Genomic DNA, 22,205 nt, shown 5'->3' on the forward strand with positions numbered 1-22,205 from the left:
ACCCCCTCCTGGACTGCTCCCACACGATTCCTGGACTCCTCCCTGCTGTGGCCCCATTTGTTCTACACACTAGGGCTTCTAGATCAATGTTCCACTCACATCTCATGTTTACCAGACCCCTCCCAATCTTCCACTCGTATATCATATTGATCAAACCCCTCAGGAAACCTCAGTGGCTCCCGTGTCCCCATCTCATGAATGAAATTCTGCTTACTTTCCACGCCCCCAGAGCCTATCCTGTGCAACCTATTCCCCAGTGTTCCCTGATAGTCCTATGTCAGAGAAACCCTCCCCAGGCCTGTCCCCCTCCTCAAGCCTGGGTCTGATTGCCCTGATGAACATGATTGATCTTTGCCTCTTTGGAATGCCCCACCCTCTGTCTTATAATGATTCTAGAGTTAGTGTCTTTAGATCTGCCTAGATCTGGATTTGCTTCTCAGTTCCATCTACTAGCTCTGGAGTCTTGGGGAAATACTTGTTCTCTAGTTTCCTCATCTGTGGCACAACACGCACATCACTGTGCTGTTGAGGGGACTGTGCAAGAAACCATATGTAGAGTGTTTATTGCTATGCCTGGCACGTCATAGGCACTCGACAAATAGCAACTTAAAATACTAGGCAGGCCACACTGAGTGTACACTTAGCATACCACAACTAACACTAACCACACCTCGCAGGCTGCCCCTCTTGATTAGTGTTGAGTGCCCGTCCCTTCCCTTGGGCCCATCCCACCCAATGTTTCATCTCAGGACAAATCACATCTTCCACAAAGCCCTGTGATCTCCTAGGAAATGAAGAGTCAGTGCCAGGAAAAAACAGTTCAGTTCACCTTCTGTCATTGTGTGTGTGTGCACGCATGCGTGCATGCATGCATGTGTGTGTGCACATATGCATGTGTGTGCGCACATGTGTGTGCTTGTGTGTGCAACACTGTCACTCCTCTTTCAAACTAGACTGTGTTTTTCAACCCTACTTGCACATTAGAATCATCTTTGAAGCTTTAAAAAAAACTCTTACCAAGCAAACACCCTTCCTTCCATTAAATCAGATTCCCTGGGAGTTGGGGAAGGGGGGCCCAAAATAAACACCAAGTCTCTCAAAGACAGGGGTGTGCCTTAGATTTCTGTCCTATCCCACACCATGCTCATATTCAGGTGGTAGAGCTTGGTAACACCTGTAGGCTGGTTTGCACAATAATTCTCTAGCCTTTGCTTTTTTAAAATTACAGAAAGGAAATGTTAGTACAACTTCCTTGGTAACACATTCATGATCTGAATGAATGGGATAATTATTCAGGCTAATTACTTTAAGTATGTTAGTGAACCATAAAGACCATAGGGGAAAGAGGTGGGGAACAAGAGGTGATACTCAAATCAATCAAGTTTGCTAATTACTAGCAGCTCTAGGGAAGGCCGGGTGAAGCAGAAATGGAAATAATTGGTGCAGAAATTTCAATGATGTATATTCTCTGTCCCCAGTTAGCACTAATAATTAAGGCTTGATGAAGTTTACACAGTTCAAACATACCACACACTCTCTGCTGTGCAGGGCAATTCAATAATTTGGAAATTATCAGACCTCTTCCTCTTCCCCCTTTCTGCCTCCCTCCTGTTAGCCGCCAGCAAGCACAAGGTTTTCACATCTACCTAAGGCAGACAGGTCTGGGGTCTCAGACACAAGATGACAGCCGTACTTAATGTCTTGAATGCTTAGAGCCAAAGGAAATATGTATACATGTGTGTGCACACATGTGCATTCATGTGTGTGTATAAATGCACGTTCAAATGTCTATCTAGCCTGGCCCCTTTGTGTAATAATATAAGATGATGGTCAAGCATTCAAGCTCTTAGAGTCCAGTTGCCTGCATTTAAATCCCAACTCTGCAACAAACTAAGAAGCCTTGGGCAAGTCCAATTCCTTACCTGTAAATAATTATGGCAACAGCACCTATTTCACGAAGTTGATGTGAGGACTAAATTAGATGATCCACATGATATGCTAAGGATAGTATCCAGTCCACAGAAAATGCTCACAATGGTTCCTAGCCATTTGTCTCTAGTTAGCACACTATGCTTAACTTGACATTTAGATGGACATTTTTAAAAGTTATGAATTAGAAATACCTGAAGGTTGGCTGCAGGTGCCTGAAAAATTCCATCACACCCCACTGCCACCCCTAGCTGCAGGTTTTTCACTCAGCCCCTCACCCACCCACATATCCATTCAACAAATATTTATCATGTGACCAGTCTGTGCCACAGACTGTGTGGAGTGCCGGGGCCCTGGGGGTGAATGATCTCCAACCTTAAAAAGCTTAAGATTTGGAAGTGGGACAGATAAACCAGTAGTGACAATACCATGAGACATGCTACAACAGGTACGATTGTAGACAGCTCTGGGGACACTGGGGGTATCCCCTAACCTAGACCTAGGGAACAGAGTTTCTCCAAGATAGTTGTATCTAGTCTGAGACAACTTGAAGAACACTCAGATTTGTAGAGACATGTAGCAAAAAGATAAACTTTGGAGTGCAAAACCTCAGTTCTCAGTTCCTAGTTCTATATCTTACCTTGACTTTTAGCACTTTCCTTAATGTTCAAGCCTCAAATTCCTCATCCATATAATGGATACAAGAGTATGTGCCATGCAGTAGGGTTGAAAACATCCCACCCGTCGACCAGAGTGAAAGAGATCCTTGCCCTGGGTTCAGCTCTAGGGGGTCATGGAATCTTCAAGACCAAAGGAATGTGTCCACCCAGGGCTTGCCTAGCTCCTACGCCACACTCCAGGAACCCAGGAATTCCCTGTCCTCACAGCTCTGAGCCCACTGCCAGGACATGCAAGGGTCTCTTCCCTGGATCCATCTTCTTGAGTGTAGACTACATGCCTGGGCCAGTCCATCCCACTGGAGGGGCAGCCAAGGTGTGGCTGTTTGCAAAAGAGGAGTGGAAGATGCCTAGGGAAGTGGACTGGGTTGTCAACAGGGATGTTCTTTAAGCCCAAATAGTGAAACGGAGATTGGGGGGAAGAAAAGACAGCTGTGGGCTTCCCGTGTCACCATCTTCCAGAGCAGCAATCCGAGGTGTCACCGAATTCTAAATTCCAGGACATTATAATAGTGTATTTATTAAAGTTGGGGGGAACTGTGAGCTTGATTTACAACTAAGTGGATATTTAGTACATGCCAGCCTTCATTTGTATGGGTGAGACTGGTTGAGAAGTCCAGAAATAATGAACGTAGAGCAAGCAGCACCATGCCTAGCACACGGTGGGCGCTCATAACAAAACGGCTGTTATTTTTACTATTAACAATAAGAATTCCTCCCACCTCACCCAATTCAAGGAGTGCCGTCCCATTTGCCAAGGGGATTTCCCACCTACCTTTTCCCCTGGGGTGACCGAGATCCTCCAGACGCAGTGGGAGTAAGATGGGTACCCATTTGGGAAACCAGGTGCAGAAAAGTTTCCCGTTGTGTCCTGCAGGGTCTCCCCACACGCTGCGCAAGCAAAATCACAACTGTGATGTGGCATATGCACCTCTCCCCGCCCAAGCAGCTCCCACACAGGGCAGCGGAGCAAACATACCCCTTTACCAGCCAAAGCCCTCGGAACAGGTTGGTGAGAGTGTAGCAAGTAGTAGATTGACGCTTTCTGGCTAACAAAAGCACAAGTAGGATCTGGGAGCCAAAAAGGAATGCCCAGGAATTTCTTCTGAGGCTCTCAGGACTGAGCATGGCCTAGAGCTCATGAATCTCAGCTCTCTGGCCAGCTGTGTGGCTTGGGCAAGTTTCCTAGACTTGCTGGACCTTAGTTTTCTTATTTGTAAAATGGTCAGGACCTACCTGAGAGGGTTAGTGAAATCGTGTGCATTACATGAAATGGATCAGCTCAGTGCTTGGAACATAGTGAGTGCTTCATATATAATAGACATTATTATTGCTAATAATAATATCGGTGGCAGAGAGAACATGAAAGTGCAAGTAGGGGCCGGGCGCGGTGGCTCACACCTGTAATCTCAGCACTTTGGGAGGCCAAGGCGGGTGGATTATTTGAGGTCAGGAGTTCAAGACCAGCCTGACCAACATGGTGAAATCCCATCTCTACTAAAAAAACAAAAATTAGTTGGGTGGTAGTGGTGTGCACCTGTAATCCCAGCTACTTGGGAGGTTGAGGCAGGAGAATCGCTTGAGCTTTGGAGGCAGAGATTGCAGTGTGCCAAGATTGCACCACTGCACTCCAGTCTGGGTGACAGAGTGAGACCCTGTCTCAAAAAAAAAAAAAAAAAAAGAAAGAAGAAAGAAAGTGCAAGTAGGTAAGACAAAAAGAAAAAAATGCTTTGAAACTTATTTCAGTTGTTAGTTTAAATCTTTCCTCTTCTTTTTCTGCTACTCACTTCTGCTATCAAGCAGTCAAGAAAACAAAAAAATGCAGAGGCACAGGGAGCTGGAATCTTCTATAGCAGGCTATTCTGCCCTTGAACGTTTCAGGGTTGGTTATGAGTCTAGAACCTAGTCTTTATGTATGTGAAAAGTATTTCCCCTAATTTGTCCTCACAAAAGAAGGGTACCTGTATGAATCCTTGGAAACTACAGGTTTTGCATTTCTCTAATGCCTGGGGATTCAGACTCCAAAGACAGACACTGGTTCGCTGAGACCCCCTCCTCTTATGTGGCCAACCCTAACATGTGGAGATCCAGCATCCTTAGGCATCTTTCCCTTACATGCAGTTCAACCTCTGCATGGCGACTGATTGAGCTTTCAGTTACTACTCGGAACTACTGGAAGCTCCATATTTTTTGGAGCTGCAGGAAGAGGTATGTGGAGAACCGACCATTATCAGCCTCAGGAAATCCTGGATGTTGGGGCTTCAATATCACATTACTGAACAACTGCCAGGCATCATGAGGATTACGCCTGGCAGTCAACACCCCCAAGGGTTCCATGGAAATTATTTTAGAATAATCATAAACATTCTGCAAGAACAAATACATTACTGTGTGGCTCCACGGTATTTTGCTGCAAATCATTTTGGGAAGTAAGCGGCATAAACGTTATAACGGAATAAATACAATGGCATTTCCCAGGGAATGCTGTAAGGTTTCCCGTTCAATTCAGCAAGGTTATATGATATGTGTGTCCTGCATTTCAGCCCTAACATGCCCCCAGATGACTAATAGCTGGATGGACATATTTTCTAGAGTTTCTTGAGGAAGCAAGCCCCACACAGCACTTTGCATGCCCTGGGGTCCTGTTTAGTAAGGTAATGTGACAGCCCAGATTTTCTAAGATGGTCCTCACTTCAAATACTTCATCTCATGATCAAATTCTGTGTCTGGTTTGGAAGTCTGGGAAAGGCTATTGGTAATGGAACTTCCTTCTATCCTCCTAAAACCACTGAAATGGATTCTCACCCATCAGTGGCAAAATCTCAGCTGCCATAACCAATGCTTTACGTTGAGGCTCAAGAGCTGAAAGGGGTCTAGAAGAGCTCAGACGGTGTGTGTATGATGATGATGCCAAGGGGATGGAAGACAAACGGGACAAATCCAAGGGGAAGGAACACTTCCAAATGGGCCGGGGAACAGGCATTTGCTCCAATCCCCGTGTATTGTCCCATCTTCAATGGCAGACTCCTGGCCACTGACCAGCACCTTGGATGGCCAGGAAAGCCCCAAGACCAAAGCAACAAGCTCATTAATAGCACTGAGACTCCCTCCACCTTGTAGCATTTGGGAAACATCCCCATACTCCCAAAAGCATTCTCCCTCACTCTTTGTCTTCCTGCAAAATCCTGCTTGGTTCTTGTTTTTCCAAACCCACATCCCCTAGTTCCATAGAAAGGAGAGGTGCTCTTACTGTTATGGGGCACACACTGCAGTGTGCCCCTATTTACTGTTGTTCTGTTATGCCTTCTTCCCCTTCTGGACACAAAGGCTTTGCCAGAGAAGTCTGAAGCCTCTCATGAAACTGCCTATGAACTCTAAGACCTATTATTCTCTTCACTGCCTGCCACCATGTCATCATTTCGCCTTTCTATACTGCCTAGCACCTCTTACCAGAAGGACACCAGAAATAATTAAAGCTGCCAAGGAATAGTCCCTTTAGATCCCCCAGGTTATTTTCCCAGCACAGGGACTGTGCTTTGGAGATGCTAGGGAGGTGCTGGCAGTCCCCTCGGCTCATAGTTACCTGGGCATTTGTACAGCTTCCGGGCTTGAGCTATGTCTCCCTGACTGAGCCGCACGCGCTGGCCAATGGTTGGCCTGACGCCATTGTCATCTCGACGGGGGAGGATGGTGTCCAAGAAAACGCCTCTACAAGAAGGAAAAAAAGGGAGAGAGAAAGAAAAGTCAAGGCCATCAGTCTGTCCGTGCTGAGATTTCCAGGCTTTATTCCCTTGCCCACAACCCCATCAACATTCCTGCCTCCTGGCCTGCCTGTCCCGGGCTGGCATGACTGAAGAGGTTTCCTTCGCTTGTGCTGGCATTTTCACATTCCATCTCATCAGCTGCCTACTCGCTTTCCAGTGGGAAGATGACTCTGCCAAGTGTAAAAACATGCCCTAGTGCAGTAGCCCAGGAGCTTCCTTAGGGATGTGTCCTGAGCATTTCCATGAAGCCCCGACAGGTCCAGGCCCCAGAGCCACCGTGCTGCACAACTGCAGGGAGCTCCACTCAGACAGACCACGGTGTGAGTGGCGCCCCCTGCAGCTGTGCATTAGGAAGTACTGTGCATAGTTAAGTCCTGGAGCCACCCCGGGAGAGCTTGGGAACTGGTCCAGTGTGAGACTCTCAGGGGCTGGTCAGCAAGTGCAGGTTGGTGAATGGGTGGTCAGAGTTTGGAGGCGCTGCTGGTAAGAGGGAAATCAGATGGAAAATGAGATAAAAGCAGAGAACAAGAAGTAGTGAAAAGAGCCCTGGACCAGACATTTCTACACTAGGCCTGTGTGTGCTTGGACAAGATTCTTCCCCTCTCTGAGCCTCTCTAAGCATCAGTTTACCCCACTAAACAATAAGAAATTTGCTGAGATGGTCATGGCAGTCCCTTTTATCTCTAACATTTATTCTACTCCTACTTGACTGAAATCTAAAATGATAGCTTCATTTCTAAACTAGACAAGTGGAAACCAGGTTGCCAGCTGAGCGCTGGCCCTATTGTGGGCATGGTTTACACCCCGCCTGCTCCCTTGTCTGCTGCCAGCTCTGAGCTTCCAGACCTGGGGCCTCTGCTACCAGATCTGGGGCCTCTCCTGGATGTTAGACCTGTCCTTGAATCCACGCCTCCTCCAGTCACCGCCTTGTTTTTTTTCTTCCCTTCTTAACCAAGTTTCTAGAAAGTATTGTCTCCATTCCCCGAGTACTCGACTCTCTTTCACTCCTCAGTCCAACGATGATCTGACCCCATCAGCAACCATCACCACTCGTCTGCCAGTGGACACCTTCCAATCTGTCTGCCCTCTCTCCAGCACTGGGACCTCCGATGCCCCCTCCCTCCTCACTGTCTTCTCCCTGGGTCCAGGCCACAGCTCTCTCTGAGCAGTGAGACAAGAACCACTTCTGCTTCCCCTTCAATGATGTCCCTTGGGTTTCTGCCCTCTCCCTCTGTCCTCTCTCTCCATGTTCCATCTATTCCTATGGCTTTTAACCATCATCTGCAGCCTCACAGCTAATCTTCTGTTTCCAGCCCAGGATCCTCTGCTGAGCCCCAGATGCCTCATAACACCTCCCCTGGGCTGTCCTATGGGCCTCTTATATCCAACATGCTCAAAACCAAATTTATCACAGTTCCATTCTTCTGCTCACTCCATGATCCTTGTCTCCTGAGCCAGAATCTGAGGGCATTCTCAGTTCCTCCCTTTCCCTCACACTCTCCTACCAAACCAGGAGCCAGGTCCTGTCCACTATACCTTTTTTCCACCCCTTGAACCCATACCCTCTTCCTTGTTCCCAGACTATTGCCATAGCTCAAGTGATCAATATCCCCTTCCTGAACTCTTTCCAGTAGCTTCTTAACTGGCCTCCCTCCCTGTAGACTCAGCCACTTCTACTCTACTGCTCCCCTGCTCCCCTTGGCCACAATGCTGCAATGGAATCATCCCAAAATGCAAGGGGTGGCACGTGCCTTCTTCGCTTAGAACCCTTCACCAACTTCCAGTCACCACTCGGACTCTAGTCTGTTTGCTCACTGACTTCTGCCTTCCTCTCCAGCCTGACTCGTTAATCCCATAACCAAAATAATACTCAACAAGAATAAAGCATATGTCATTATTTTAAGCAACACTAAGCTCCTTGTAGGCCCCAAATATGTCCTCGCACATGCTATCCGCTCCCTAGGCTGCCCATGCCCTCTATTTTTTTGTCTACTTGTAAACTCCTATTCATTCTCTAAAACCCCATCAGATGTCTTTCTCTATTAAAAGACTTCCCCAAGCCTTTTCTACTCCCCCCATCGGAGTTTGTCATTCCCTGCTCTGGGTCTTAATCATTTGTGTAGTCTCTTCTTATCATACTGCATTGTCTTTTTTAAGGAGTGGTGGTATTCGTCTTCCTTGCTAAAAGTTAAGTTCCTCAAGCAGAGAGACTGGGGGTTTTATCTCTGTCCTTAGAAACTAGAGCACAGAACGCCTCAAAAAACGCTTCTTGAATTAAAGTATGTAACCAGGATAAAAAAAGCACTGTCTTTTAAAAATTTTGCAAAATAGTTATTTACATCCAAAATGGAAGTGAAAATGTACATGTCACCTAGCTATTAGCTGTGCATGCTCGCGCTCTCTCTCTTTCTCTCTCTGTCTCTTTCAAGCACTGTTTCTATTTCCCTAAATTCTGCACTACGTTGGAAAATAACTATTATCCCTGGTTCTTCCTGGTTACATCACTTTGTTATCTTTTTGTTTTTGTGTAGACTTTTCTTTTTTTTCCTAAATCAGATTTTAAGCTCACTTTCCAATCTTAGCCTGTGGGAGTCTAGATCATCTGCTGATTTCCTTTTCAGCATCTCCGTACCCAACATGTAACCCTTGACCTGTCTTTCTCTAGCTCCCATAGCCTCATCTCTGGGTCTGGACTCCTGTAGAGAAACTTTAGTGGAATCCTTGGCCTCACTCACTGACTTTACTACATTTTAAACCACAAGTGTTGACTCTGCGGGAAATCCTAAATTCAATCATCAGCTACTCCAGAAACAGTCACTTCTGCCGTAATGAAAGGTGTGTCCTTTTGTAATTATTTTCTTGGTTCCCTTGCAGATAGGAATTCTGCAGCACAAACATAAGGATCACCACAGTCTCTAAGCACCCCACGCTACCTGGCCACATCACGTAGATGACTTCTCCAGTGGGCCTGGTGCATAGAGGCCATGTCCTTGCACTTACTCATCGTTCATAGGACTTTCCGACGTGCCAGGCCCTGCACTGGGCCCTTTCCCTGCACCACCTCATTTCATCTTCATAGCACCCTAGGAGTCAGGTGCCATTATCACAAGAGCTCTCACTCTACAGGGGAGAAGACTGAGCCTGCGAGAGCTTAAGTGACTTTCCCAGGGCACAGAGCTAGTCATGGAGAGGCAGGCCTGGAGCTCACCTCTGGGAATCCTCCTCCTTCCAGCCAGTGTTTCCTGCTGCCCAAGGAACAGTAGGCCTTACGATGCATTAAATTATAGAGCTAAGAACATTGCAGACTTCAAAAACCAAAACATCAGGAACAACATTGGCTCACACTCAGACCGCTCTTTGGTGCTGGACGTCCTCCCTTGCATATCCTAAGCTGCCAGCAAGAGCTTCCAGCTCTGGAAGATGTTTACTACAAGAGCCGTCCCCTGTGTAAACCACAGCAGTGACGTTCCTTCCCTCTTTCATGTAGGACAACTCTAAGCATTGACATTCTGCTAAACTAAGACAGAGTTCAGCAGATGCCTCAGGGAATAAAACTGTCAGCGCTGAGTTCTGAAACAAAGAGGCCCCTGTACCAGAGAACTGTCTCCTCATCTCCTGGATCTTTGCCCAGCAAAACCTCCAAAGAGACTGCTCCCCACAGCCTGGGTCCAACCAAAGGGGAGGGGAGAAGAACTGCAATAAACTAGAGGGAATAAAGTTGGAAGGAGACAGCTCAATCGTAAAGAGACACAAAGATTGAGTTTCCCATCAGCAGGGTATAGCATTTGCCCGCCTCCCCAGATCAGCATATGTTCTAAGGGCTCTATTCTGCTCTTTTACAGAATCCAACATGAGGTACAGGCCAGCTTCAGGGTCTTTGTGACCAGAAATAATGACATGGAGTTGGGTGTGGGGAAACTATTGACAAAATGCCAATAGAAAAGCCCCCAGTAAAAACCCACTCAACAAGATCGTTTTCTGAAAATCCATGTAAAAAGTTGGCAGAAAAGACAATGCAGTTATCCACCTGCAACAAAACAGATTTGCTGAAACCATTCTCAACTCTGGGGCAGAGGTGAGAGGGTAGCAGTGGCAGATTGTTAAAATAAAAAGTCACTCCTCCTAATAGCCATATCCTACTGCAACGTGAAGCTGCCATACCTCCCAGTAAGAGGTGGAGTCTATTTCTCCACTCGCTTGAGTTTGGGGCTGGCCTTGTGGCTTGCTTTTACCAACAGAATGTGGCAGAAGTAATGTCATGCAAGTTCCAGAGCTGGGGCCTTAAGAGGCTTGCAGCTTCCCCACTTGCACTCTTGGAACTCTGAGTCTCCATGCAGTGAAAAGTCTGGTCTAGCCTACTGGAGGATGAGATGCCACGTGAAGGAGAACCAAGGGGCTCCCAGAGCTAACGGAGGGACATGAGGGGATGCTGAGATTTAGATGATTTCTCCCATAGTCCTAACAACAAACTCATCAACAGGATGCTTTTGGCAGCCTTACCCAAGAGCCATGGAGCCCTTTGCAAACAGTTTCCCTTTCACTCCCAAGAGCCATATGTTTTCTGAGCAAATCTTTATGGACATGGAGACTCATGGAATGGATTATTTCCCTCTTTGCTGTGACTGCTAGGAAGCACAGGGCAGGATTTGCTGTCAACTCTAACTAAGTGTACATGACCTCACAGCATATGCTCTGAGCACTAAACTTATTCTGGGCCTCAACTTAGCTTTCTAGCCTTATTTTTTTCCTTCTCCTTTCCCCCAGTTTTCTCACCTGTTATTTATCTTTGTTATCCCATGTGTATATTGGAAGTTACCACAGATCTTTTTGGGGGAAATAAATAAATAAACAAGCAAACAACTGGTTTTAGCAGGAGACTGAAGAGAAAGCACCAAGAGAGAAAGTATTTGTTTTCTGTGCCTCCTTTAACTCAAGGGTAGAAAGACCTACAAAACTGGGACAAGTAGGGAGAAACTTCTGCACACAAAGCACTTACAGGGTCTAGAAGCAAGGACAATACTGAAAATCTTTCATGTCTGCTAGGCACAGCACATCAGAACAGCTCATCAGAACAGACCCTGCCCATGGCAGCCATAAATAAACGGCCCAGCCCTACTTGAATACAGCAGCTTCCATCATCTGTGACCTGCAGGTGGGAACCTGGGTCCTTGCTCTCACTCCAGTCCTCAGTTACCTGTGCATCTGAGAGCCGGCTGGAGCCTCATTGTCTTCACCTCTAAAATGAATCGATGATTTACAGCCCTCCCAGCCCTGACACCGCCTAGTTTCCAATAAACCAAACCTCTACTAGGAGAACTGGTGAGCACCACCATGCTTCTACAAAAGACTCCCCCCACCCACTGGAAATTTGACACAGAGCCTCTAAGTTATTATCCCAGCCAACCTCTCGATAATTTCCCTTTCCAGTTTGCTGCTTGTGACATTAGGGCATGATGGAATGTCAGCTTCACAATGGGATTCAATCTTATTAACGGGAACCTGATTAGATTATATTTCACTGCAGCCCAGAGGCCACTGTGTTTCAAGGACAGACAGGCCAGCCGTGCTAGAAGCATGCAGAGACCCACTCTCCGCAGACCTCCAGGAATCCGACCCAAGCCTGCGGCAGGCACAGTGAAACACAGATGAGGCATAAGCATAGATTCCGACCTTGAGAAGGTGTTCCGGGCGTAGTGCATGATGCTGTCAAAGTCGTATGTCTCTCCCAGAGAGCTCACTTCCCCAGCTTCCATTTTTAAGAAATTATACTCCTGACCTGTGACACAACACTGTGTTAAGGCCTTGGAAAACCAAGTCAGGCACCTGAAAGGAGGCAGAGGAAGCAGAAGGAGGGCCCATAGCAACTTCCCAGGGCTCTCTTGGCCCAATCAGTCAAATAACAGGGCTTGTAGTGGTTCTTGTTGTTTTGAATAATTAGAAATTTGAAACTTCCAGCAAGCCCTGTGTTCTCCCAACTCCACCACCCGAGACCTATCCCCAAATGCCACTCAAACCTCTTAAAGTAAGTTTGCAGACAGATTAGTTATCAACTCACTTGCCCCCGCAAAAAAATAAAAAATAAAAATAAAAAGCTCTGGGCCAGGTGCCGTGGCTCACGCCTGTAATCCCAGCACTTTGGGAGGCTGAGGTGGGTGGATCACCTGAGGTCAGGTGTTCGAGACCAGCCTGGCCAACATAGCGAAATCCCGTCTCTACTAAAAGTACAAAAATTAGCTAGGCATGGTGGCAGGCACCTGTAATCCCAGCTACTCAGGAGGCTGAGGCAGGAGAATCGTTTGAACCTGGGAGGTGGAAGTTGCAGTGAGCCAAGATCACACCACTGCACTCCAGCCTGGGCAGCAAGAGCGAGACTCTGTCTCAAAAAAACAAACAAACTAACAAAAAACAAAACAAATAATCAAACAAAAACCTGATCTTGCAATTTGAAGAAACAAAAGAAAATGAATCAGAGAGTTAAGTTCAATCCTAAATAGCTCACAATTCAGATTCTCTAAAGTATTTGTAAGGCGATCATATTCTTCAACTAGTTACTTTCATGCTTAATATTAACTTCCATATAAAATTATTTGACATAAGAAAGTTTTTTTTTTTTTTAATTCTAGACACTTTATCTGCCTTGGGGCAGGATGTTTCTAGGCAGAAACACTGTTTTTACATGTGTTCATGTCCTAATCGTATTTCAGTTTCAGAAAACATGTTGCCTAAGTCAGCAAAAATAACTCATAAAAGCAGCCAGGAGAACTCTTTTTTGTTGTTGTTGCTTATCAGCTCTGATGCTGCAACAGTGTTCTGGTTGACTGTGTTCCTTTCAGGAAACAGAGTTAGATTTCATTATCCTATAAAACATAGAAAATAATTTTGCTTCTGCTCCAACCTCCAAGCTATGGCAGATGACCTCCCAGGAAGCCACAGATGGACAGTGGTCATACTGGTGAGAAGGGCCTGCACAACAGTCATTGCTCCATACTCAGCAATTAGCATTGCTCAGCTCCCAGCGAGTCCTCTCCTTCCCCCCCTCCTGTCCCTGAGGTTGCCACCTTCTCGACCAGTGCCTTCCAGACTCCACACAGGCCTCCTTACCTGGCTGGATGTTTTCCCTGATGATGGTGACATGTTGGTCTCTGTCTGGCCGGGTGTGTTCATGCCAAAACCCAACCACATGGCCCAGCTCGTGAGCCACAATGCCAAATTTGTCACAGTTCTTCCCAATGGATATGGCCTGTGGGCCTCCTCCTCGGCGCCCAACATAGGAGCAACAGCTGGACAATTGCGGGAATACCCAGGTCAGCAGGTCAGAAGACATTTAGAGCAAGAGGCAAGTCCCCCCTCCCACTCTGTATGTGTGCGTGTGTGTGCATGTATGTGTGCGTGTGTGCGCATGTAAAAGAAACAGAATTTCAGGCTGGGTGCAGTGGCTTACGCCTGTAATCCCAGAACTTTGGGAGGCTGAGGTGGGAGGATCACCTGAGGTCAGGAGTTTGAGACCTGCCTGGCCAACATGGTGAAACCCTGTCTCTATTGAAAATACAAAAATTAGCCAGGTGTGGTGGTGTGTGCCTGTCGTCCCAGCTACTTGGGAGGTTGAGGCAGGAGAATTGCTTGAACCCAGGAGGCAGAGGTTGCAGTGAGCCAAGATCACGCCACTGCACTCCAGCCTAGGAAACAAGAGCTTAACACTGTCTCAAAAGAATAGAAAAGAAACAGAATTTCAGTGTCCGACTTCCCACCCAATGACCCAATGCAGAAATTCCCTCCAAAAATGGTTCTTAACCTTTTTGTGGTTATGAATCTTCTTGAAAAGCTGACGAAAGACATGGTCTCTGCCTGACATAAAGTGTATACCATACTCCACCCTCCACCCACAAGGTGCTGGAGTCCCTGCTGGGCCATTTTTAATGAAAAGGAGGAGTCAGGGGAAGGAGGCAGGTGAGTGTCTATAATGCATGCAACTTGGGGTCATTATCAGAGGAGGCTTAGAGATGACTCCCTTCCGGGCACAATCATTTTTTTTCAAATAATATTTATATACATTTTTGTAATACTAAAATTTATTTCATCAGTCTTCCATTAATGTACATCTGGGCTGTAACTCCAGTTTTTGCTATTTTAACAAGGCCTCGGGGGAGAGGATGACAAGCAAAACAAACAAAAACAACAACAAATGAAACAAAGAAATGGTAAAGTACATTTCTACCAATGGGATTCATGGATAAAAGGATATGTGCATTTGAAATTTTGACAGATACTGTCAAATTGAACTCCCAAAATGTTGTCTGTTTATATACTCACTAAGAAGATATTAAAAGCCCCTTTCTCTTTACCTGAAAGAAAGGAAATCAGTCTATTGAAGAGCTATCTGCACTCTCATGTTTGTTGCAGCACTGTTCATGATAGCTAAGATTTGGAAGCAACCTAGGTGTCCATCAGCAGATGAATGGATAAAGAAAATGTGTACGCACAGAAAATATGTACAAGTACACAATGAAGTACTATTCAGCCATAAAAAAGAATGAGATCCTGTCATTTGCAACAACAGGAATGGAACTGAAGATCATTATGTTAATTAAAATAAGCCAGGCACAGAAAGACAAACATCATATGTTCTCACTTATTTGTGGGAGTTAAACATTAAAACAATTGAACTCATGCAGATAGAGACTAGAAGGATGGTTATGGGAGGCTGGAAGGGTAGTAGGGGACTGGTGGGGAAGGTGGAGATGGTAATGGGTGAAAAAAAAAAAAAAAGAAAGCATGAATAAGATACACTATTTGACCAAAAAACAGGGTGACTATAGTCAATAATAACTTAATTGTACATTTAAAAATAACTAAAAGAGTGTACCTGGATTGTTTGTAACACAAAGGATAAATGCTGGAGGGGAGGGATACCCCATTCTCCATGATGTGATTATTTCACATTGCATGCCTGTATCAAAACATCTCGGGTACCCAAAAAATATATACACCTACTGTTTACTCACAGAAGCTTAAAAAATATTTAAGTCCTATTTCCCTTATCCTGGCCAACACTGGTTTTATCCAACTATTTTTGCCAATTGGATAGGTAAAAAATGGGATTTCACTGCATTGAGGCTGGATGGTTTTTCACATATTTTATGTGACTCTTTTTTTTTCTGTGAACTATGTGAGCACCTCTTACCCCTGTTTTCTTTCGGGTTGTCCATTTTTTTAAGATTGATATTTAAGAACCCTTTGTAAATTAGAGAAACTAGTCAAGAGTGTTGCAAGTATTTTGCTCACTTTGTACGTTCTCATTTGACTTTGTTTTTGTTTATGTATTGTTTTGTTTTCTTTTTGCATTACAAACGTTTTTAATGTTAGTATTATAAAATGTCTTCATTTTCTTATGTGCTGCTTAGAAAGGTCATCCATATTTCAAGATTATAAATAAAATTACTCTTGTTTCCTTCTTATACTCTTTTGGATTTTTTCTTTCTTTCTTCCATTTCTTTTTCTTCAATACTTACATCTTTGATCTAGCTAGAATAGTTTTTGGTATAAGAAGTGAGGTAGGAGTCCAGCTTTTTTTCTTTTTTTCACAGAGAGCTATCTAAATTATCCCAATATTCAAATATCACTATTGACTTTCTCTCACTCATTTAAACTCTTACCCAAATTTGTGTATAGGTATATTCATTTTGGACCCTTTTTTTATCTATTTTTCCCTTAAGTTCCAAACTGTTTTGTTATTATCTTCCCTTTGCATTTTAATATTCTGCATGTTTGGTTAGACCATTAGATAGCTACCTCTGTCATTACTGTTTTCTCTCTCTCTCTCTCTCTCTCCCTCTCTCTGTTTCTCTCTCTCTCTCTAGTTATTTCCACATGGTTGTTCCTCCAGATAAACTCTAGTATCATTTGTTCAAGCTCTAAAAATATGTATGCATACATACACATGTACATATATATATAAATGTTGGTGTTTAAATCAGAAAGGCATGAATTTACAGCTTATTTTAGGGAGTTCTGACATCTTTACTATGTTGAGTATTCCTATACCAGGAAGCAATATGCTTTCTATTTTTACTTTTTTTTCTTAGGTTCCTGGGAGTGTTAGCATTTTCTTCCTATAGGTCTGGCACATTTATGTTTAGTCTTAGATATAGTATCTATTATGTTTCTATTAAAGTTGTGATTTTTTTCCCATGATAAAAGTGTATCAAACTATTTCATGTATAAAGAAAATCAGTCACCTAGTTTTGTTAATTAATTAATTTTGTGGTCACTTAATAGAGTCTCCTTGTGTTTCTAACAGCTTTTCAACTGATATTCTGGGGTTTCTAGGCACACAATCACGTTATCTCCCGTCAGTGCAAACATTGCCTCTTTGTTCCTGCCAATATTCACAGTGTTTCTTTCTTTCTCTTGTCTAATTTATATTAATTAGTATTTCCAAAACAATGCTAAATAATTGTGGTATCCCTAAACATCTTAAACTGGTTCCTGATTTTAACTAAAATTAAATGCTTCTAGAAGTATCATTGATAAACATGATACTGGCTTTTGGTTGGAAGTTATTTATATAAATGTATATTTGTGTGTGTATATATATATATATTTGTAATGCAAGAACCTATCCTTGACATCTATTTCTGTGCTACCTTGGTTACTTTTTTAAAATAAAAACTGCATGCTGTATTGTACAGGTGCCTTTTAGCATCTATTGAGATATGAATATAGCTTCTCTTCTTTGACCAATGAAACTTGAGAATAGATTTTCTAATGTTGAACTAATCTTGTATTCCCTAGATAAATGTATTTGGCAGCCTCCTCTTCTTTTCTTCTGCTGCTGAATTCTATGTGCTAACATTTTATTTAGGATTTTGCATGGCTATTCACATGTGAGATGAGTCTATAATTTTTTCTTTCTTATCTTTTTTATCATGTTTTCCTTTCTTTCTCATTTATTTGGTGCCATCCTTTTCATTTCAAGGTAGTAATGTCATAACAGTTCCTCAAAAGTAATTTGAAAGTATTCTTCTTTCTACATGCTCTAAAAAGTTTAAGTATACCAGAATAATCTGTTTTTAAAGTTTTGAAAGGATTCACTTGTGAAACTCTGGGTCTGGTGCTTTGTGGGAGATGGCTTTTTCCCTTCGTTCTTCAACTTCATTCAAAGTTCTTGGTCTGTACCAGTACTTTATATTTACCTTGAAGACTTTCACATTATCCACATTTTACACTCCTTGCCCTACAGTTTTGCAAACTACTTACTCCTTTGTGATTCTGCTGAATTTGTGGCTGTTTCTCCCATTTTCACTTCTAACACTATCTATTTCTGTATGGTCATATTTTGTCTCAGTTAAACTAACAAGTGGTTTGTCTACTGTTTTCTGCTTGTTTGTTTATTCGAATAATTTACTCTTGAATTTGTTAGCCCTATAATATTTCACCTTGTCTGTTTCCTTGTACTCTCCTAAAGTTTATTTTGTTGTGGTGATGGTGGTGGGTTGTAAGTATTATTTTTGCTAGCTTCCTTAAATTGAATACTTCATTGTCACTATTGTCAATGGGTGATGTGGATATTTAAGTCTGTGGGTTTTTGTCTGGACATAGCTTTAGCTATATCTCTTTTATTTTTGAACCACAGGACTTTCATTATCTAGACATTCTGCAATTTTAATCTTGCTGTTTTTATGATCTAAGAGCTATAAAAAGGGAAGCATGGGGGGACTTTTAACTCACCAGCTAATGTTTATTCTATTTTTGTTATTATATTATGTCCAGTTTCACTGCTTTGCAATCAGAAAATATCTTGGTGCTATTTCTGCCTTTTAGAATTCGTTAAGATGTTCTTAATGCTTAATAGATGGGCCATTTAAAAAAATGTGTTATGAGGTTATAGAATCTGATAGACCTGTAGAATCAACTCTAGTAACTGTATTTTTCAGTTTATTTTAGAGATTCTGTGAATCTCTACTTATTTTTTGGTCAATGTGACACTGACTTACTTGGGTTGACAGAAATGAATTAAGTCTGGTGCTACTGAGCATTTCTGTCAATTTCCCCTTGAATTCCCTGGGGCTCGTTTTATGACTCTTGATGCTATGCTATTTGGTGCATAAAGATTTATGACAGTTATATTCTCACCGTCGCTTATACCCTTTCTCATTATAAAGTGTCTCGGCTTTGGTTTTGTTTAACATTTTCTGACTTTAAAAACAAAAACAAAACAGTGAAAACCTAGTCAACAACTAAAATTGTGATCCCAGCTTTCTCTTTGTTAGCATTTACCTGTATGGCTTCTTTCCTTTTACTTTTAAACCTCTCTAGGTTGTTTTCTTCAGTAATCATCTTATGTATAGAACATGTAGTTGGGTTTGGTTTTGTTTTTTTGTTTTGTTTTGTTTTGTTTTGTTCTGAGATGGAGTTTTGCTCTTGTTGCCCAAGCTGAAGTGCAATGGCAGGATCTCGGCTCACTGCAACCTCTGCCTCCCAGCCCCGAGTGATTCTCCTGCCTCAGCCTCCCAAGTAGCTGGGATTACAGGCATGTGCCACCACACCTGGCTAATTTTGTATTTTTAGTAGAGACGGGGTTTCACCATGGTCTGGACCACCAGGCTGGTCTGGAACTCCCAACCTCAGGTGATCCGCCTGCCTCAGCCTCCCAAACTGCTGAGATTACAGGCGTGAGCCACCACTCCCGGCCAGGTTTGGGTTTTTGATCCAACATGAGAACCTTTTTCTTTCAGTAGGAAAGTATATCACACATATTTATTGACATAACAGATAACTTTAGTCATAAGCCAGTCATTTTATTATATATTGTTTTCTGAAGGAAGTCTGTAAATCTGTAGCGTCCCTCAAATTAAATGCAAAATTTTACATACATATTTATCTATTCTTGAAGAAGGAAAGCCCACCGGTTCATCAGATTCTAAATGGGGACACCAAACCCAAGAGGTTAAGAACCACTGCCTTAAGTCTTCATGTGACACACCACCAGTTCCTTCTGTTGCTCTCCTAGTGGCAGGACCCCTGGTCTTCATGGAGTCTCCTGGAATCTTCCTCTTGACCCACCAGCTTTGCCACTGGATTGTAATTTTACCAAGGGCAGAAAGTTTCTAGCAAACCCTGGACTCCTCTAAATAACAGCTCATTGGAAATACTTAGGTCTACAGAGAAAACTCAAGACTCATGAGCCATCCGACTGATTCTGCAGAGGCGGCCTCGCTTTTGCTTACTTACCCACAGGTTCTGTAACTGAATACAATAAAGCTTTCCTCGTCGGTCCTTTCTATGAAGGTCACACAGGTGTGCTTCTCCCAGTGTCTCATGGCCTGCTTAAAAATGGCCCTCTGGCTCCCTGAAACAACAGGGCAAGCACTCAACTTCAATGGTGGGTCCATACTTTCTTTAGATGCTTTTTTTTTTTTTTTTTTTTTTTTTTGAGACGGAGTTTTACCTTTGTTGCCCAGGCTGGAGTGCAATGGCGCGATCTCGGCTCACTGCAACTTCCACCTCCCAGGTTCAAGCGATTCTCCTGCCTCAGCCTCCCGAGTGGCTGGGATTACAGACATGCGCCACCACATCCGGCTAATTTTGTATTTTTAGTAGAGACGGGGTTTCACCATGTTGGTCAGGCTGGTCTCGACTCCTGACCTCAGGTGATCCGCCAGCCTTGGCCTCCCAAAGTGTTGGGATTACAGGCGTGAGCCACGGCACCCAGCCTCTTTAGCTGCTTTAAAGCATGCTGAGTTAAAACAAAGGATGTTCCAACAATTAAAAAAAAAAAAAAGATTGTTAATAATACTGTATCGTTTACTTGAAATTTGATAAAAGAACAGATTTTGTGTCCTCACCAGCCCTCCAGTGTAAGCTTGAGTGGTGATGGATGTGTTAATTAATTTGATTATGGTGATCAAGACATAATACATCAAATCTTCATGTTGTATACCTTGAATATATACAATTTTTATTTGTCAATTAAATATTTTCAAAAAAAAAAGAAAAACAAACAAACAAACAAAAAAAAACCTTGTTCTGGTGACCCAGAATAGAAATATTCCAGGAATTTCCAGGAATCAGGATTTCCCTTGCTAAAAACACAACATAACTTTTCTCAGTTGCCAAAACCTAGAGAGTAGGAGTTTGTGGATTGGAAGGGAGGGTAAAAATAGATTTTCAAAATATCCTGGGCTTCCCAAATTTTCCTTTGTATTGAAAGTATTTTCCAAACATTTACAAAACCTTATCCAGGTTTTTCCATTTGGAAACTGCAGGCTTTTGAAGTAGTGGGGAGTCAACTCCAGCTTACCAGCACTGTACTTCACCCCCTCATTTTCTTTTAGAATTTTAGGAGAGTGCTCCTATGCACTCTAAAAATTCTATTTGCATATACATCTGTGTGTTTTTGCACAGAGTTTCAGTGTCTTGTGGGGAATCCTTGAGCCTAATTTTTCTTCCAGGCCTTTGAAAATAGGTGAATTTCATACTTTTTCTGAACCTGTCTTGGTATTTCCTTGAGTGGAAATTTGCTAAATAGTAAAACTCCAGGCTGACAGTTACATATAGTCAGTCAGTTCTTTTCAAAATCTAGAAGGAAGACTGTTTAAATTTTCCTAGAAGCAATGAGAAGGATCTAGGAAAAAACAGTTGTCTGGGAAGTATGAAGGATGGTGGGAGTGGGAGGTATGAGTTCTCCAGGGCCCTCAATGCAAAACAAAAACAAAAATTACAAGCAAAACAAAACAGCTGACATCACTTGGATGTTTGTCCCCTTCAAATCTCATTTTGAAACATAATTCCCAGTGTTGGAGTGGGCCTGGTGGGAGATGTTTGGGTCATGGGGGTGGATCCCTCAAGAAGGGCTTTAGCACCATCCCCTTGGTGAGTGAACTCTCGCTCTGAGTTCATGTGAGAGTTGGTTGTTTAAAACTGTGTGGCACCTCCCCCACCTCTCTCTTCCTCCCTCCCACCATGTGATGTTCTGGCTTCCTGTTGCCTTCCACCATGATTGCAAGCTTCCTGAGGCCTCACCAGGAGCAGATGCTGCCACCATGCTTCTCAGATAGCCGGCAGAGCCGTAAGCCAAAACAAACTTCTTTTCCTTAGAAACTACCCAGCCTCAGGTATTCCTTTAGAGCAACACAAATGGACTAGTGCAACAGCACTCGGGGAGGCTCCCATCATTCCTACAGGATGTGGGGATGGTATCACATTGTTGTCCCTAAAAACATTCACATAGAATAAAGAATAACAGCTGGGCATGGTGATTCATGCCTGTAATCCCAGCACTTTGGGAGGCCAAGGCAGGTGGATCCCTTAAGCTCAGGAGTTTGAGACCAGCCTGGGCAACGTGGTGAAACCCTGTCTCTACAAACAATTAAGAAAAAAAAAATTAGCTGGGCTTGGTGGCACATGCCTGTAGTCTCAGCTACTCAGGAGGCTGAGGTGGGAGGATCACTTGAGCCCGAAAGGTTAAGGCTGCACTGAGGCATGATCATGCCACTGCACTGCAGCCTGGGCAACAGAGCAAGACCCTGTCTCAAAAAAAATAAAAGAAAGCAAGAAAAAACAAACAACAACAAAAAATAGAATAACTTAGCTGTGCATTTCTTTTCTGACATCTTGACATTTTTGGCTCAAATTGTTTATAGCTCAATCACTTACCAAAAATAGCAACCCTACTAATTACCTAATAACATGAAATACTTGTGTCAACAAAATTCTTTCATATAACATTAGTTCACTTTGATGAAAGGAATATAAATCTTTGGTCAGAAAAGCACACCAGATCTGAAAGAACACAGTTAGGATACCAAGGAACAAAAGTTTGTAGCTGTTTATCGTT

General features: G+C 43.4%; 1 protein-coding gene across 4 annotated transcripts in view; it reads right to left on the bottom strand.

Moving 5' to 3' along the window:
* Positions 1-22,205, bottom strand: part of TLL2 (tolloid like 2) — a 148,045-nt gene that overhangs the window by 41,048 nt on the left and 84,792 nt on the right. For 3 of the 4 annotated variants that reach the window (XM_005566084.4, XM_065521206.2, XM_065521205.2), the window contains 5 exons: positions 19,601-19,718; positions 13,472-13,650; positions 12,041-12,146; positions 6,190-6,314; positions 3,382-3,497 (listed from right to left, as the gene is read on the bottom strand). In XM_005566084.4, coding sequence (XP_005566141.3) covers positions 3,382-3,497; positions 6,190-6,314; positions 12,041-12,146; positions 13,472-13,650; positions 19,601-19,718 — 644 coding nt within the window. Of the gene's footprint in view, positions 1-3,381; positions 3,498-6,189; positions 6,315-12,040; positions 12,147-13,471; positions 13,651-19,600; positions 19,719-22,205 lie in introns of those variants that run through there. The other variant, XM_074002311.1, reaches the window with a different exon arrangement.

This window comes from Macaca fascicularis, chromosome 9, assembly GCF_037993035.2.
Source record: "Macaca fascicularis isolate 582-1 chromosome 9, T2T-MFA8v1.1".
Lineage (NCBI taxonomy): Eukaryota > Metazoa > Chordata > Mammalia > Primates > Cercopithecidae > Macaca > Macaca fascicularis.